This window comes from Megalopta genalis, chromosome 15 (assembly GCF_051020955.1).
Source record: "Megalopta genalis isolate 19385.01 chromosome 15, iyMegGena1_principal, whole genome shotgun sequence".
In the NCBI taxonomy this organism is placed as follows: Eukaryota; Metazoa; Arthropoda; class Insecta; order Hymenoptera; family Halictidae; genus Megalopta; species Megalopta genalis.
The window spans coordinates 6767664-6787435 of NC_135027.1; the positions used below are offsets into that span (position 1 = coordinate 6767664).

Genomic DNA, 19772 nt, shown 5'->3' on the forward strand with positions numbered 1-19772 from the left:
ATTTATCATGAAAGAATTACTTTGATCAACGTCCGGTTAATTTTTCAATTGTTTATAGCAGCTATTATGTCTCGCGGAACTTAATTTTGAAGTTACAACTTCGCGTGTCACTCATTGTGTTACCGTCGGCAGGTTGTGCAATTTCTAGTGCCGGACAGACTTCAGAAAAGCGACTGATCATTATGCAAAAAAAGTTTCGAAGGCGTTCGCAGGAATACCGAAGCAATTATCAGGAGTGAATCAGTTGTTTTTCCCCATCGATTTTCTCTAATCACGACCTCGGTGCGCGAATGTTCACGAGATAGTGCTGAAGTAATTGTTCGGAACCTGTTTTAAGAGAAATAATCACAGCTCTGTGCCAAAGCAACCGTAAAAACGTAATTTCAGCAATTTCAATGCGGACTAATTTCAGCGAGTAATCCGCGCAACGGAAGCTGTTTCACACGCTATTAGATATTTAACGATGGCTTCGAGAAGTTAGAAAATCCCGCAAGTAAATCTGATAAGAAAGTTTCATAAGAAAATTTATACGAAAATTTGATAAGGAAATTTTATACGAAAATTGTAAAAACACTTTGCAAGAATTTTCGTATGAAACAATTTTTCTATAAAAAACGCCGATCAGCTCGAGTTAATGTTAAACGTTAATGCGTATTTTCGACTCGATAATATTCTAGCCGGTGCCGGGACGAATTCAATGACCTACTGTGCTGTAACCTTAAACCTTGAAACAAAGCTAAAATAATTTCAGCAGCAGAAAGTGAATTCCCAGACCACTGTGCGGCGGCGGGTTCGTTTGAAAAACGCGTCGCAGACAGCGCAAGGACACGTGTTCCCATCGTGGCTCGTAAAACGGACCCGTATATTCGTAATCCGTGCGTCGGCTAATTGCGAGGAAATAGTCGGGACGATAAATGTCACGGGGAGGAAAAGCGAGGTGTATCCGGGAAGGATCGCTTGTCCGCGCTTTGAGGCGCCGCAGCGAATGGCGGTATTTCAATCCGGCTGTCCAATATATCAATTAGGATACGAGCAGAAGACGGCGATACGACCGGTAGTCTCTTTTTACGCGATGTCTTTACTCGCGAGTATTTAATTCCGCGCGGGACGCGAGCTGATTCTTGCCGTTTCCAGCGGCCATAGTTACGAGCGCACCGGCAACAATCAATTCTGCATTGTACCAGCGCCGGATGCCTTGCATCCCGCCGGTTTGCTATTACTTGACGCGCTATAAACGGCGAGAATCATTAGAGCAGAATGCACCATTAAAGTTTAACCCTTAACGGCCGACGCGTAACATAAATCTTTGATTCTGTTTGGTCGTTGCAGAGGACTGATCTTTTACGGCGACGTTGTCGTTACCGAATAAATGTATAATTAGTGCCGGTCCTTTGACTTCTTTTTAACCTTTCAGCGAATAGGAGCTCTGTGCAGGATTTCCGGAAGATGTTAAAACATTCGTTCCTTTAAAAATTAGGTATTTGCTCGGACATGGCGCACACTGAAATGTCTCTAGAATCGTTGGACATTTCTCCTGGCGATTGAATGCAGCATGGATTTGAAGATCGAAGTTTCCTCTTTTCAACGACTACGTGAAACTTGCTTCACGATTTTTCTTCGGTGTTTTATGAAGCATAAATGGGGAACAAGTAAGTTCCTACGGTGTGCGTAATGGCAGTGTATTGTTAGCGGTATACCTATCGTTCGGATGTCGTAAAACGGCTTTTAAAAAAATCGTAGATCGAGTTTTAAGAGGTCGTTGCAAAGAGGATGCGTCAATCTTCAAATCCGTGGTAGATTCGTTTAGGAATAAAAATTTCCAATGATTATAGAGAAGGTTTAATTAATGTACCATCTCTCATCAAAAAACATTATTTTTTTTACTGGAATTTAAGTGGAAAGCAAATAATAAGTAATTGCTTCATTTTCATTTATCATGTAATAAATATTAATTTCCATTTATTATTATCGAAGAACATTATTTCCTGACTACAACCTGCCCTCGCCGCGTTGTATCGGATAAATAATAAATAACGCAATTAAATGACAATGAATAAGTAACAATTGAAATTGTATTTATAAATAAGAAATGAATGCTATTATTCCAAATAATTTCTAACGAGTTATATAAATAGTAATTAATTATTTATATCTCTTATTTAAACTTGCAAGCAACAAGTAATCGATGAATCGCTAATGATGATGAAGTCGATGCGACGCTGAACATTGCGGAAAAGGGAAAAGAAAAAGGATTAAATATTAAAAGACAGGAATTAGAGCGACAGCACGTTACAGAACACGGCTCCCCTTTTGTCAATGAAACCGTCGATTCCCATTGACTAGAAGAACAGCTAAATTTAGACGTTTCTCGGAGACCTCGCTCCCTCGACCAAGATTTAAGTGCTCTTGACCCCGAGAACGTGTTAAAAGTGCTCCAGCTTACGGGTTTAGTATCGAAAAGTGTCACTCCACGCGCACGAAGCTGAAGTTCTTGGGGTTGCGCGCGGACGTATTAAAACGAGATTATTTTCCAGTTTTTGCCTGTGTGGCGATCGAGTGGACGTCCTTCGGGAAAAGCCCAATGAAGATTACGAACACGTGTGGAGATGGGAAACGTTTCACGAGATTTATCTAGACCTAGACAAAACGCTGGTACGAGACATCATTTGCGTAATTATTGCGCACAATTTCCACGGAATTCCCACAATTCGCACGGCGTGGGTGGGTGTCGCAAATGAGGGATCCGGGGAGGCGGTCACGGAACTTGTTGATCAAAGGTTGTTTCGCAATGTTGCTCGTTCAACGAATTCCCTGAGCTTTTTTGCAAAATGTTCGCGTGCAATTATTCTCGGCCCTTTGATCATTATTTACTAAGTTGCCACCCTCTGATCCCGATGATTTTCCAACGTGACAGTGTTGCGATTCGACGTATCAACTGGACAGAACTCTCTTTTTATGTCTATGTAGACTTCGTCACGTGTCTTTGTAGCTTTAGCGTAACAAATGAATATACTTATTGTTTCATGCGCGCCATGTTTATTAACAATTGATTAACAAAATAGTTTTTTACGAAAAAGATATATTAATACTGACTGAGAAATAATGAAATAAGATAAAATAAAATGATATTAAATTAAATTGAATTAAAATCAAATGTATTGTAAATCATCATTTGTAGAAGTAAGTTCTTTTTCACTGGATGAAATGCTGTTTTCACCAGACGAATTTTCAATATGCATGAAAATAATAAAAAATGTATATATTTAAAAATTTTATATATTTTTACATATATTGATTTTCGCGTATTATTAATCGCAACACTGCATCGTCCCGAACAGCCTTGCGAAAGTATTGCTTGGTAATTCGTTGTTATCGAAAAGTTTTCAATGAGAAAAGTGATAAAATTCTCATTGAAAATATTTTCCCAGTTAGTAAATGTTTAAAAATCATTGAGATTAAAATTGTGTGCTTTACGAATGTTCACCCACATTTCTTGGACAGCGAGTTTTCATTGCAGCTGGTGATTTTCTAGCGTATTAATGGTAATTTTTTCATTGCACGTGTTAAGTGGGTACGAGAATGAATGACAATAATGTTGCAAAGAAATTATGTAATCACGATATGGGACGAGACACCTGAGAACGCCATTGCCGACATTCAGAGAAAATGTTGCTCCATTCCCAACGGTAACGCGACGTCACGCGAAGCTTTACCATTGCGAATGGACGAATTTGTTGACCAGATAAAGCAGGAGTTATGGCTGGAGTATTTAAAAAAAGAAGCTTGTTGACTATTATTAGGTCGTTGAGCAACTTCTGTTCGCCGTTTCCTCCGTGTAAACAGTCTTTCAGCGAGCTACCCAATCCAAATACAACTGTCGATGCTGATTTATACTATCGATGAATCGAACAACTCTAGCAGAGACTGCATGTCTAACTTAGTTTTTATGCATTGTATTTTTGGACGTTCCTGGTACCTTCTATTACTGATCATTTTGTTCTCTTTAGTTTCGGTCTGACTATTTTATATTCGGATAACAGATATACAACTTTCACGTGCAAATTTTAGAAACACAATGTATTCTAACAATTTTATTCTTTTTAGATTCAGTCTGACTATTTTAGATTGTGATATCCTTCGAACGAAATTTTTACTGCACTTTGTGTACATGAAGTTGGAGAGAATTAGGTATGGATTCTTGAATCCGATAATTTTTTTTATAAGAAAAAGATTAGTTGGCTACTTAATATTTGCTCGTAATTCGAATCAGCGTAAAGAATGAAACCACCATTTCATTTCCAACAATCTATTACGTACAATAACGAATTATTATTAGACTGTGGATTTTATGCATTTACGACAAAATTGAGTGGCTGCAATTTAAAGCAGAGGAAAGACGAAAAGAATTGAAAGATGTGATCGTATTATTTTTAATCTAACAACCCTTATGTCAATAACTAAAATTGTCGACGTTGTTCTATAATTGGTGTACTCGGATATCCCTATGATGAGCTTTTACATTGCGTTACCATTTTATTTCTTTATATTTATTACCGCAATAAAATATTATTTTCATTAATTGCTTGAAGAATTTCTACCCCCTCCTATCTACTCCCAACCCTATTTTCCCTATAAACGTACACGGGTACCGTGCTTATTGAACAAATGTCCAATGTTACTACTTTTGTGATAACAAAATTATAGACTCGAGACAAATATCGATAGAAAACATGCCAGATAACAAAGATGTAGCCGGATATTAAAATATTTTACAAGAAACATTTTGAAGCGAATGTGCAAAAGGGTTCCCGATTGTTGACATAAGGGTTGTAGCGATTAAAAAAAAAATAAATAAACTTGCTATTTAATTTCTATTTCTTGCAACTAACGCATACAATGTTTATGTTGCACAAACATCCGCAGTCTAAATTATTATCCTTCTTCGAGCCAGAAGGGACTCACCTTCTCTCGCTTTCAGGTACACAGTGTTCGCCACGATGTTCTCCAACTCCATCAATTCCAGCTTGATCGGGTTTACGCGGCCGAAACGGGAGGGAGAAGCCTGGCGGCGTGTGTTGTCGTCGGCAGAGGGGGGCAGCGTCAGCAATAATCGCCTCGAGCGGAAGAAGTCCGTTCGGCTGGTGTCGTTTTCCGGGGTTGACCACCCTGTCGGGCTGCGGCAGACCAGCTCCCATCTGCGGCCCCAGGACACCACTAGGGCCGATCGGTCCCCCTTCGCCGAGGACCAAGGACAATGGGAAGGACGTCGACAGGCTGTCCGCTCCGATCGAATCGACTCGAGGCGTACGAGATTCGAGGACGTCCGGTCCAGGCTCGACCGACGTCGTTTCGTCTTGGACACCTCGTTAAGAACCTTTTCACTCCGGGTTCGTTGGCCTCGAGCGCCAGCAGCCGATCCTTAACACTTCAGCTTGCCGCGCAGTTGGGGATGGTTACGTTCTTCGGTCTCGGTCGCCTGGCTTCGAGATACGATCGGCACCCAGAGCCGCTTCCTTCCCACGGATTCACTCAGGATTCCGGCTCTTTTTACACCTCGTGGATCTTCGGTTCGGCTTGCGACCCTTCCTCAACCGGCTTCATGGGGTCGCTTCGGATTTTGACCTGTAATCAGACGATTGCGTTTGTGCTCGCCGCGTCTATCGATTTTCGTGAAACTTTGCTAAAGGGCGGACCGGCTTTTAGACTGTAGCAGGTGGAGGAATGAATCGTTCATGAGACGTTCAACAGTGGGTACTCTAGTTTGGTCCCTGCTGGGTAATTGGGGACTGTCGATTGGTCTCTTCGAGACTGTTTATGGCCTGGCGGGATGATGACAGCCGGTAATTAACAGGTTCACTGACTGGACATTTAAGCTTGATAGACAACGGGCTATTTTGGGCGATGTGCAGTGTTCGCTCGTGATCTTTCCACAAAGTTTCATTGCGATCAGTGCATTGAACGTTTCTCAATGTGTCGCGTTGCTCGTTCTCAGCATCGACAATGTGTCAGATGTACATTAAACTTTCTTTTTCTGTCATTGAACTTTCTATAAAACATCTGCAACTTCCTTGGAGGTTTCATTAAGAACTATTCATATTCATGAGCACAGTCACTGCTGAAGCGAAAGAACTCTACCTCGTGCACAAATGTCAATGATTTTCAATGAAACTTTCAGGAAACCTCCTTCGAGGTACGCACTACAACCTCCTATAAAAATGGTACCTTTCTGTTCCCGAGTTTTCGGTTTCAACCGTAGGCCGACTAGGCTGCGTTTATTCTAACCCGAGTCGTTCACCTGACTTATAAGGCTTATGCTTAGACTGCGGATCTCTTTGTGCTAAACATACATTTTCCAGGACGAAACAGAAATGAAATAAAAATAAATTGTCTCTTTTAATCATTTTCTTGAGTTGACAATTTTTCTTATGTCCTTACAATATCTCCTTATGTCTCACAAAAATGCATGAAATCTGCAGTCTACTTATCAATGACCGAGTCTGCCGTTGATAGAATTAGCAAGAAGAAAAGTCAATTTAAGAGGCATTGTGTAAAGAGAGGAAGTAGTTACATCTAAGAATAGTCACATCGAATTAGCGTATCTGTTGCTTTCTTGTCACCCAATCGCTACATTAAATACCGGTTTTTTTTCTTTTTTTTTAAGAATAATGTTACTGAAAACATGTAACCTAGTAAACTGAAATATAAATCCGACGAAAAATTGATTTCTTGACGCATAAATAAAGAAATTTTGTTTTGGCTGAGACATGGCCCGGTTTCGGCTTTCGTCCGACCACTAAACCTTCAGTCGTCCAACGGTTGAAAACAAAGCACCGGTTTTGCAGAATGTTTTCGCGACCAACGATGGGACAGGGAAGCGACGCGACTCATTGTGAAGTGTCTGGTGCATGAATCGCGGGAGCAGCATTTTACATTTGAAAATTACCGGTTAAATATAACCGCGTTGCGCGAGGTGCAGAGTGGCGAGCGAGTGCAGCAACAAGCAGCGGCAGAGCAGCTCGGAGCGGTAGAAATCTCTCTTAAATACCAGCGAAGATCGTGCTTGGGACACACACGGCTAACGATCGTCACACGGCTGATCCCCCGAACCTTGTCAGCGTGGCATCGTAAAAATGTCACGTGTGTACCGCGGATTCACGTACGAGCGGACAACGCTCGCATCGCACGTACTTCGCCGACTGCCTCTGCCTTTCACCTCGCCACCGCTTCGTCGGCGTCGCTCGGCAGATGCCTGGGCATCCGCTGGATCCTTTCTCGATCGTGATTTCGATCACTGATTCCGAGGATCGGCTTCTCTCCCGACCACCTTCTTTTCTCTCCCGTCCGCTCTCGACGCCGAATATCTCCGTTCGCTCTCGGTTCCGCCGATTACGCGTCCCCGAAGGATAACAGTTGCTCGCCCATTTGCAAATGCCAATTCCGAAGACCAACGGCACCACCCTCTGTCGACCTTCAACGCACCGATCTTCTTCTTCTTAGGCCGCTTTAGTTTACCTCGAGCTACTTTCCCAGTCCTCCGCGCACCTGTAACGCTGCAATAGAAATGCAATTGTGTGAGCTGCGTGGTCCAAGATCCATTTGTAATAGAGGCAGTGCACGAGGTTTGTTTAACCACAACACGCTTGTTGAAAAATCGCGGTACAACGCGAGAAGAGTGATTCGTCACATAAAACTAACAGACGAGAGGGACGATCCCAACCCAGAAATTAAAAATATCCTGAAGCTTTCGGGACGTGTGGAGCATGTGTAGATTTTACAATGCAATTTTTATTACTATTATTTATTATTTATGCAATTTTTGTTTTCGCAAATTCACTCGATGGGGTGCAAATTAACCCCCAAATATTCGGCTACGTTTTATTTTATTGTTATAACTTGAATATAAACAACAGTTACTTCTTTTGTCTAAATCTATCATATGGTATACGATAACTATGGATTGTTTACTTATTATTTGTTTCAGTTGTTTAAACAACTCACAAATCGTATATGCAAATAGTGAACTTAGTCAAAGAAAGTATTGAGAAAAAATCATCCGGAAAAATTTACATTAACATACAATAACATTGCTTTAAATTACAGTAACGTTAGGACAACGAGTACAGTTCATTTTTGTTTCCTGAAAGATCATAATTATCTTTATGTTAAGCTATGCGAAATAAATATGTATTTCGAAAACTTATACTAGCTTTTATTTGCAATATTTTTTGTATTGTACTTACAGACTTTATTTACGCGATTTTCATTCGCGTAAAACACATCCACGTGGAACGGAAATTCGCGTAAACTGATGGACGAGTGTCACGTTCGTCGCTATTTATAAATTGTTCTTAATCTTTTCTACGTGTTATTGACCTCAAAAAGTTTCTATAGATTGCTGGTTCTATGAAACATAGACTATGAACTCTAGCACGACTGCAACGTCAGATATGTATCGATAGAATGCGGATCTGTATGCAAAATAAAAATTTGTCTCGCTAATTTCCCGGAACGGAAGTCGAACAGAGAGCCGCTTCTTATTAGTCGTTGCAAATTGAAAGCTGCATTATTCCGAGTTCCTTTCGACGTTTATAGCGTTTAGTATAATCGTTATCCGGAAAAAAAATATGATGCACGTCAAAATTAAATCGATTCGACGTATTTCAGATTTGATTACGTGTTATGAACGCGCGCAGATCCGCCGTGATAAGACGAGGAACGGAAGAAGAAAAAAATGCGGCGAAAAAATCTCATTGATTTTCCGAGCGCCGCATAAATAACACGCGCGTAAAATTTTATTTACCCGCGCCTTTACGTCACGATGTCACGAATGCGTGACGCTCTGGCAATGCACGCGTGAACTCTTTCGTTACAACAGAGCCGGCGAATAGTTTCGCTGGCACGACAGGTTGTAAAATCGAGCCGACCGACTGGAAGATTTTAACAGGGAAATCGATCGCCGATGAATCGACGCGTTGAAAGTTTTCGAGAGTATCTCGCCGCGGAACTTTCGATCGATCGTGCAACGATACGCGAGCGTTGTTATGCAATAATATAACATTTCAACAGTGTCTTGACGTGCCATTACAGTGGCCTTTAGACGCTGCGCCGAAAGGTTAGCACTTTCACGGCCGCGATTTTTATTGCAAAATTGATCTTTGGCGCGACGATGTTTGCGGACGCGGGTGCGCATTTGTTGCTTAGAGATTAATGAAATCGGTTTTGTTATTAACACTACGGCTTACGGAATGCGTCACTCTGACGAGCAATGTTATTACGTTTTTCTAACGTGCTATTTTTTCCTAGTCGTTCTTATCGTGAACACATAAAATCCACTGTCTAGAATCTAAGTAGTAACTAGACTGCGGAATTTTGTGCAAAATAAAATCGTCTGCATTAGTTATAACAAATAGAAACTAAATAGTATGCGCATTTTTTTGCTTTTAATCACTTTAATAGATTAAAAATAAGCCATTGACATTTTTAAATTCTCTTTTGATCTTTCTTCTATTTTAAATTGCAACCACCCAATTTTGTCAGAAACACATAAAATCCGCAGTATAGTAATAGCTTCATTAATGTTGAACCAAATGTTTTGAATATCTTTAAGATGTTAGATCGATTAATTCGCTAGAGAGAATGAGTGAACAACATTTTTTTTTAATTTGTGATGATTACTATGCTCTCAATGGAAAAAATAAAGTAAAATCGTTATCAGGAGTGGGCGAGTTGGATAAAGCTTACCGTTGTCTTTTAATCAGTTCATTAGCTAGAGTGAAGGTCTTTTCGGCTTAACACGTTCATTACTAAATTGACATTTCCGTCGTCTAACTGCATTATTTATATATATTTAATTGAAAACAGCGTGTGCATCGTTTATAAAATATTAAAACCTTGATTATGCATACCAACATGCATAAAATGAAATCTACCAGTTCCATATGAAATACGGAATCGCGAACGTCACACACTTATGACGTCGGCACCGAACGTGTGTGACAGCGTTATGAAGTATATCGAGTGCTCGAAGGATCAGGTGGAAACGTAAGTGGAAGATAACGGTAATTTTACGATTTCCATAAGAAGTACGTGATCGCAAACGTCACATATCTGCGACAAGGGTACAGAGTCTGGCAAAAAATGAATCGACAATTAACGATTTAATTACTGTTGTTAATCATTAATCGCAATTAACGATCAAACTTTCAATTGTTGGTCGCGATCGACGACTAAAGTAGGGATTTAATTTAATAAGAATGAAAACAAACAAGATTGTAAGTGATAAATGACAGGCACTATACGGACAATTCTTAACGAAATTACATCAAGATATCCTTTCAATTCCATTAAAAAATCAACAATTATTAATTATCTCTTTCAATCGACGATTGATGGTCAATTTCATCAATCGATTAAGACGATTAATTCTTCCAGTTATTTCCATCAACAATTTAATTAAATTGAAAATTTCATTAAACTACTTCGAACTACCATCGAACTCTGGAGTCTAAATTTTGAATGCGTGTAACCCGTAACCAGGAAATACGTATTAATCGTTGCATATAAATTAACAAATTAGCAAATTTAAAGCGGCAGAATTTTCTCTGATGCGTGAAGTGAAAGTTGAAAATCGTGATGCATAATCTCTTCGATGTTGAAGTAAACAAAAGAAACCATGATATTTCTATAACGTTCTGGTTTAGAAATGAATTTAGGCCGAAAAGGAAACACGATAAGTAGAAATGTTACACCGAGCCATAGGGGAGTGAAAACAAATAACATCGAGTGCCCGAGGGAACAGGTGAAAACATGCAGAATCGTGACGTCGCGTCATTGTCTTTCGCGGACCAGAAGAATAGACGGTCGAACGTCGAGTAGCGTGCGAAAAATCACTATGCTCCGCGCGGCTCTCCCGTTTATCTGGCCCGCGCAAGAGACACGCACTTATCGTCGCGCATTCTGCATGCGAGAGTGCAGCGAATACACATGTGCGTGAACGGTACGCGGCGGCAGGTGCGCTCTGCACGGATAAAGATAACGACACAACCGACCAACCGCACCGTCGCGTCGCGTCGCGTCGGCGTAATAAGCGACGCGGTAATCTAATAACTTTTTCCAGAGCCCGATTCCCACGACGCACTTTCCGGCGAAATGCTGATCCGGCGGAACAACGACCGCTGAACATAATTAACAAATTTCGGAATAAATGGATCGCACGAACAACACCTCTGTTTGTTAAACCGAATATACGAATGGGCTAGAATTAAAGCGGCATTAAAGTCACATTTTCACCATTGCGAGGAACAAGGGGTGTCATTATTTGGTAATACGTGTACTGTTTCTTGTTTAAGATAGCTTGGAGTTAAGTCAATTTATAGTAACTTTATATATATATAGTAAGTCTTTTTAACATTTTGGCACGTATAGATCACATTTTAAGTTTGCTTCATTTTTTAATTACATTCTTTTCGGGCATAATTAAGATTACATTTATCTAATATGACATATTAAATTTTGTTATTCTTTTAATAAAGACTGCGTCACTTGATAAGTATAAAGTAAATTATTCAATAAACATATACAAACCAATGGCGCAGCAATTGATGACCCCACACTAACCGGCTTCGCTACCCTAAGTCAAAATCTTCGAAAATATGACTACGATACGAACCCACGTTCGTGCATTTGGAAGATCTACGATGTATCGATTTTATTTTGATTACGAAATGATGATTTCCGATTGATCAAATTCATTAAAATTAGGCTAGATTCTCTGGGAACTTCTGTGGCTAATTTTCGACGCTTAACATGTTAATAAGAGTTACGAAACTTTCGAGATAATCTAAAATGGCTTAATAATTAATTTACACCGTCGAATAAATAAAGAGAATATTCACTGAAAATGTTCATTCTCCATAATCAAACGACACGATCAGCCTAATTGCACCACAGAATCTCGAGAAACACCCTTGAAACAATATCAAGAATCTTAATGTTAAGCAAGAATTATAAGAAAAAATTGGAAATATTCGCGACATCTAGCCAGTGGAACAATATTGTTTTTGTTCGGTTTGAACATTACGATTCGCAGGACACGCGGACAAATAGACTCCCGTCGAATTAGCTTCGAACTAGATGGACTCACGTCGAAGTGTATTGCACACCGGGCTTGTTGCATTACATCGGCTAAATCGTATTAAACTGCGGCGGCTAACGAATGGGTAACCCGACACGGCTCTAAATTAAGTAACGGACGAAAAAAGGGACAGGGGAAGCAACGTGTCCTCGGCGGATTCGGGTGGGAGAAGAGAGCGACGATGATCGCTAAAGGTTCTAAACGCTTTTTCTTGATGACGCGATTCCTGTTTCGCAAAACCGGATTAGGAAGCGGCCAGAGACGATAACGAAGCGGAGAGGGAGAGAAAAAGAGAGAGAGAGAGAGACAGAGGAGGAAATAACGACGCTTTTTCCGCTCGAACCTCCGATAAAAATCACTGTCGCCTCGAGAGCACGGCGCAACCTCTGGGGGCCCCCGATGGCTTATCACCGGGCGAATGCGAATCGTTTCCATCCCGCACCGTTTTATTTATAAACTGACACTTTGATTAGCAGCTCGCGAGCAGACCTATCGTTCCACCTCCCTTCGCATGTGTTTGCACCACCGCACCCGGTTCGTTTCCGGTTCTTCGCGATCTTCCAATATGGCGGAACCGGTACCCGATTCACCATCGCTAACTAAACGATCGATCCATACGAAGAATGAAGGATTTTTTGTCGACCTATGTTAAACCTTCTACATATATCGGCATCCGTACGAAATCCGGGGGCGCATTTTTCACAGATCAACCCTTTCAATGTTCAATCTACCATGATCTTTACGTGATTTACAATATGAACATGAGTATAAGTGTGAGTAATATGATTTGAATCGTGTTCATGTAACATTCATAATTTCACCACAATAATATAAAAAGTATTTAATCATTGTATAAAATGATAACGAATGTCTAAAGTCTTGATATTTAATTTTTGCAAATTTTGTTCCAATTACCCAGTAAGATTATCCAATTTCTAGAATTGTTCAGTCCGATGAATTAGAAGTATTTTTAAAATGTATGTCTTGCATTTGATTAATTATCAAATTCCGAATTTTGTCCAGTTATCGTCAGATTTTTAAGATCGTCGGGAACCAATATGTCCGGAACAATAATCTGGAATAAGATTTTAATTTGCACGATTTTCGGAGCTGTCAACTATTCGCGTATTATCCGTGTCTCATTACCAGTACCGTCGATCTTGCACACCGGTTCGTAATTGCTTTTTTTATCCCCACTCCGACGACTCTTGTTATTTTATCCCCGCTCCGATAATAATTGTTATTGTATCCCCAATCCGAATAATGAAGTTTGCACATTACGATCGACGTGATTATTTCGAGAAGTCGATGAATTTCAATATTGTAATATACACACTTAAATTGTTTGTCGACACATGACGTCATTCTGGGAAACCGACAATAACGATTTACGTAGTCTTCCTGTTCGAGATGCGATAGCGCTTTCCGCGTGAATGATAGTATCGTGATGTCCTCGGGCAAGAAAACCTCGACAGGGTATCCGTGAGGCGCTAATTATTATTTCACGCAGGAAATAGTAGATATGAAATCGTATCTGCGAGAACACACCGCGAATATGAAATACTAAATTTATCAAACATTAATATTTTATTTGAAAGATATTCGTGCTTGAATTACACGTACATATAGTTTACCAAACACTGTGCTTGCTTGCGTTATCATATCAGTTCTTTCTTTAAATATACTTCCTGTACTGAAACAAATATCGAAAATACGTATTTGACGTACGAGATCTAAATATTTTACTTTATTCTTCAAAATATGGTTATATCCTAGTTTCTTTAAAAATATGTCTTTTAAAAAATTGGCAATTAAAGCAGTGAATGGTCTTGAAAGGAAACGACCTACCATCCAAGAGTTAATTAGAGCCAGATCACTGACAAAATTTCAATTTTATGCACTAATGAGAACAAAATATGTAGGTAGATGAAACACAGAACAGAAGAAGCGTGAGAAGAATTCAAGATTATAGTGGTATAATATTTACAATTCGTTAATATTATTAAACGAAACGAGTATCTAATCAAGGTATCTAATCGAGGTAGACAATTTTTATTTTGCATCAAGATTATTTAGATTATGATTATTATTTTAGATTAGATTTTGCATCAAGAGCGGAAAGAACTATAATTAATTAAATAGTATTTTCTTTAATACGACAAGATAATATGTATTTTTCAGTTTAAAACAGCATTAACCTAATTTTTTCATTGCGCGTATTCACATAATAATTTTGTATGCATTTATAACTAAAAGAGGTAAATGAAGTACATTTGTACAGAACGGTGAAGACATTGGGAGACTTTAACCAGTTAGCTGTTGCAATCTCCTTGAAAAATGCATGCGTGGCTACTATTATACAGAATGAAATTGAAATGACATGACTGTTTTATTTTTTAATTTCGTTACTAACATTTATTTATTCGCTTAACTTAACCAGTAACTAGTAAAAGCAACTAAATAAATTCCAACTTTCTGGAACTATTAAATGAAGAAACACATTTTCATTTATCGTCTGTTTCGTATAATTGAAGTAGAAAATATCTGTATTTCTGCAGAACGATCCGTAAGTGTCAGCTTCGAGTACTCCCCAAATATTACGGCCAACATTCAAACGTTGGTATCTAACGTTGGAAACCGAACTGGAAGGACTTTTTCCAACAAATTTTCCCTGGGCGGGTGCCATTAATCACCGGGCAAATTGGATGCTGGTTTGTTTGTTCGTACAAGGAAGAAAGAAAACCGCTTGGTATTTCCAAGCACGAGGAACGGGTCGCGCGTTTCATAAATAATAAGCTCCCGGTGTCCCCCGTGAAACTTCTCGTGTCCTCTCGAGACGATGCATTTGCGCAACAATGGCGTTTAAGTCCGTTCTCCCTCGCACCTCCCTTCTGCCTCGCGAACGCGGTTCGAAACGATCATCGAACGTGTCGCTGCGAAATGGGGGGACGAAAAGGGGGGGAGGGCGGCCGTTCTCGCGTCGTCGGTACGTACCCGGTCTCGCGTACTCGTCGCAACGGGTCACCATGGTTATATTTGTTTTGAGTCGACTGGCTCGCAGCCGGATTATGTGCGGAAATAGAAACTGCCAATAATCGATCAATCGCGGTGTCCCATCGCGCGTGTATATGCAGGAATGTTGACATCCGTTAAAAGCATCCGCGATGCGTCGGCCGGTAATGGGTTTCATACGTAACGAACGATATCGGCGAACGTCAGACGTTCGGAAAGAGAGCCTTTATTACGGCCGCGACGGAGAGAAACCCCATCGGACATTAGATCTTTGGGACCTGGGGCCCAGAGGAAGATACGGGAACCATGAAACCTGGGCCCGAAGGGATGCGATAAGTGTAGCTCTGTCCAAGCTGTAGATCAACGCTAAACCTACCGTGTAGATCATTTCGATCAGTTCTATATATTTTAGTTTAAAATTCTTGGCATTATAAAGACTCTTTTATATAGGAAATTATTGAATGGATATATTAATTCATGTATACATCGGAATGAAACTGGCGGAAAGTCTAAATAAATTATTCAGTCTTGTTATTCTTATAGAACAACGCGCGTCAGTTACCTTTAGTTTGTGATAGGTTCAATACTAAAAGGAGCAATGAAAATCATAAACGTGAACTTGGTGAACAAGAAGGATCGCAGCGATCATCTATTATCCAAACGCCAGTCCTTTGTATCCGAATTTAAAAGCCTAACTAAATATATTTTCGTCAGAGATCTAGATTAACCCTTCGAATGATGGACCATTTTCATAATTACACGAATAGATACAAATTAATTCTACAAAGAATCTGTGTTATCAAATTTTATATTTGCAATGTCTGGAGTTACTGTGACGAGATTTGTCGCCAAAGAGTTAAAGCAGTCTTGGGACAGGAGGCGAGCCTCTATTATTCTCTAAACCTAAGAGTCTTTATTCTCCTGCATCGACTATATATATACTTCTTTGTCTTTAGTAATTTCCCTAATAAAAGGACAGAATTTTTATTTCTTGTATACCTAGATTTACTTTCATTCCTAAATTTCAACAGAAGAATCAACCATGAGGCGAATAACATTCGTATCGAACAAGTAGAATATGTGCATAATCTTATTAGACGCGAAAGGGTTAAAAGAGTAGCGAGATCAGTATAGCAGGCGAGCCTTTACTATCCGAATTGTCCTCTCTTTAGTTGTTCGAGAAAACGAGGTCCCTGCCCCTGATCTAGTCTTTATTCTAATCCTGTCTTTAGTTGTTCGAAAAAACGAGGTCCTTGCCCTTGATCTAGTTTTTATTCTCCTGCATCGACTACACTTCTTTGTCTTTAGTAATTTCCCTAATAAAAGGACAGAATTTTTATTTCTTGTATACCTAGATTTACTTGTATTCCTAAATTTCAACAGAAGAATCAACCAAGAGGCGAATAACATTCGTATCGAACAAGTAGAATATGTGCATAATCTTATTAGACGCGAAAGGGTTAAAAGAGTAGCGAGATCAGTATAGCAGGCGAACCTTTACTATCCGAATTGTCTTGTCTCTTCAGTTGTTCGAAAAAACGAGATCTAGAATCTAGTACGTTGCGGAAAAATACTGGAATAGGTGGACGTAAATGGGTAACTAGTGGAAAAGCTTCGTGACAAGGGCCGCGAGGGGGAGGGGAGAAGGGATGAAATTAATTGTTCCGTATCAGCGTGAACGGTTGCCGGTCGGACAGGAAGGGCCGATCAACATGCGACAGAAGGCGACGATCAAAGTTCCGACAGCACGCGCGGAACAAAATACGTAGCACGGTTTCCAATAATACGGAAACGAAAACCCTTTTAAATGCAAATCGGATATCCTCTCCGGTGTGCACTCTTCTTTCGTTAGTCAGCTATTCGACGCTGGACAGCGCGCGCCGGGACGAAGAATCGAGCAATTACTCGAATGGACGTATTATATTCGGTGTAACGACGTTGCTCGACTACTATTCGAATTATCGCTGCGATACCGATAATCGACGGCATTTAAACAACGGAATTCGACGTTCGAAGCTGCCGGTTAACAATAACGGCTTTCCTGTTGCCTTTTTTTTTTAAACATTTAAACGTTAATTTTTACGACACGCGGTCATAATGGAACAACTGTTCTTCGAAGGTAGATACAATTTATTCTAATAATATAGTTCTAGTATAATACCTGGGGTATTTTTCGAGTTATTAGTTTTAAATTATTAATGGTACCCTAGTGACGCCTCTGACGATTATTCTATATTTGGTATGGAAGAAATAATGCGTACGTTCTGAAACGTTGTCAGTAGACCGGACTTTATTCGAATCAAAACAGTGAAAACAGTTATAGAACATAAATATGCTTTATTTTTAACTAAATATCTAAAAGAAAGGCACGACTGTCGATTATTTAGAATATGAATTCACAGTCTGATCATCAGTTCCCATGCCACGTCCAATTCATATGCCTACAAAACTATTTTTCATTTTCCAATAAACGCCCAAATAATTCGTTCAACCATCGTATTCACAATTTTTATCTAATTCCTTCCAGGAGTGTTGCAACGAATTTCAACGACCCTGAAACTTGACTATTCGGGTTAACAGAAGGATGAGGTACACATTCGTCATCCGTGAGAAACAGAAAGAACTAACGACCGGCATTACCGACGAACGGAAATGTTCAAGCGGACCTTATTAAGATGCAAATTGTTTACGCATATTGACCAACCCCTTACGGCGCATAGGGAGAAAGCGGCACGGCGTTTGCACGAGTAAACATTGAACGGTGCATCCGTCGCGAGTTTCCAATGGACAACGCCGTTCATACCTGTCTGTCGATGGGGGAGGCCTCGTTGGAAGGCCCTCGCGGGGGCTGTTCTTTCTTCCCGGGACAAAGCCGAATTTTGCCGCTAACGGTACAGCCGGGTGAAGGAGAAGTCTGACACGCGGCGATGGTGAAAAGCACGGGGCGAGCGTGCACCGAGAGTGGAAAGCTCGCGAACGCGACGGGGGCGACTGAATGAGAGACAATGAGCGCCGATGCCAGCCAGCAGAACCGGAGAGAAGAGTCGAGCTGGAGAAGAGAGGAGCGAAAGAGAACCAGAGAGAAGGAGAAAGAACGCGCGCGGGCGAGTTCATTGAAAGGGAGCGAGAAGAGAAGTTTTGCCCGCGAATCGGGGAGACATTGTGCCGGCCGTGGACCGCGCGCGCCGTCTCGGGCGGACAAAACCGCCTCTTGTGCGAGTGCACCCGACTGAGAAATCAAATCTCGGCACAGGCTACACACAGTGTCCGTACGGCTGCGAACGATTACAGAATTCCCGGTTTCTAATTCGACGCACGTTGCTTCCATTAGAAGACGGGGCGCGGGCACGATTCAACGGAAATGTGACAGCGGCGATGTAAATACTTTGGCGGCCAAGCGACGAGGTCGGTAGCACCTGTTCGGCCATGAACTTGGGAGCACTTAGAAGGCGGAGAAGCCCGCCGAAATATTATCGTGATCGAAACGTGACTTCCCGGCGGTTCGGGTCACGAGACGCGCCTCGCCGGTCGAAAACTGTCACGCGAGTTTAAGAGGTCCTCCGCATCGAACGTAAGTTACACCCTTGATGGTGCTGTGGGCTCGGCTCTGAACGCGCACATGTCTCCGGGAACATTTGGCGAGAAAAAGGAGAGAAGGACGTACCGTAAAAAAATGCGGATGGAAAGGGAGAGAGGAGGACGCTGTTACCGACCGAGCCAGACGGTGGTGTTCCGCACGTCACGGGGCACGAGTCAGCACGGCCCTCGTTTTCGTGAAACACGAGACGGGCGTAAACGATCGCGCGACGCTTTCCACGCCGGGGTGGGTGCCGCGGGGGTGTGCGAGGGAGAGGCACGCACACGGTGGTCGGTACACCCGGTATATACAATAATGTTGTAACACACACCGATGGCAGAGCACCGCGCGGTAGCAACGGCGACACGAAGAAAGCGCAATGGCCGACCGCTTTGCACCTCCGCTGGTAGCTTCGATCCCTCGGTGGCCACGAGGATTCCTTCACACACTCCTGCGACCCGTTCCTGCGCCTAACCCGGACACACCACCACACCACCACGTACCGTTCCCGACCGACCGAATATGTATCACAGAGATCGAACCGCCGGCGTGAACCTGTGTGCGTTCCGATTCTTCTTTTTCTTCTTCCGCGGTCTCTTCCTTCTCTTTTGATTTCCTCGGTTCCCGACCGAACAACGTTTCACGAAACGCAGCTTAGGGACGGTTCGTACTGTCCGATCGTATGAACCCGCTGCCACTCGCGCCAGACCGCCGCGACACCGTCCCGTCCGCTGGATAAAAACCGACTGACTGGCATGCTCCCTTTCGAGCCGCGATGCACCGCCACGGATCAAGAGGTTAGGTGGGGGACCGGTCCGGAGGCCGAGGGGAGAAGAGGGATCCGTGTTGGCCCACCAAACGACGACGCCTCCACCCTTGGTCGTGGGACAGAGACGAAGATAGACGCGCGGACGACTCCGATTGGGCGTGGTAGAGTCCCCAGGCTCGTCTTCGGATACCAACTGCGGGTGCGATCCTCCAGATGGGGCGCCATTTTGATTCCAGCCGCCGCGCGGGAGATTCGTATGCGCTGCGCTGGAGTTCGAAGAT

General features: G+C 41.7%; 1 protein-coding gene and 1 long non-coding RNA gene across 5 annotated transcripts in view; both read right to left on the minus strand.

Annotated features, from left to right (window-relative positions):
• The window catches only part of Gprk2 (G protein-coupled receptor kinase 2), a 43126-nt gene extending 37965 nt beyond the window's left edge, over positions 1-5161 (minus strand). For all 4 annotated transcript variants that reach the window (XR_013034841.1, XM_033468921.2, XM_033468920.2 and 1 more), the window contains exon 1: positions 4963-5161. Coding sequence is in view for 3 of the 4 variants with exons in the window: in XM_033468921.2 (XP_033324812.1) it covers positions 4963-5014 (52 nt within the window). In the remaining variant the exon portion in view is untranslated. The remainder of the gene's footprint in view (positions 1-4962) is intronic.
• Positions 5162-5264: 103 nt separating this feature from the next.
• Positions 5265-19601, minus strand: LOC143260568 (uncharacterized). The gene is made up of 3 exons (XR_013034842.1): positions 19054-19601; positions 6944-7550; positions 5265-5622 (listed from the first exon to the last, which is right to left on the minus strand). It is a non-coding gene; the product is annotated as an uncharacterized LOC143260568 (long non-coding RNA).
• Between the last annotated feature and the right edge of the window lie 171 nt (positions 19602-19772).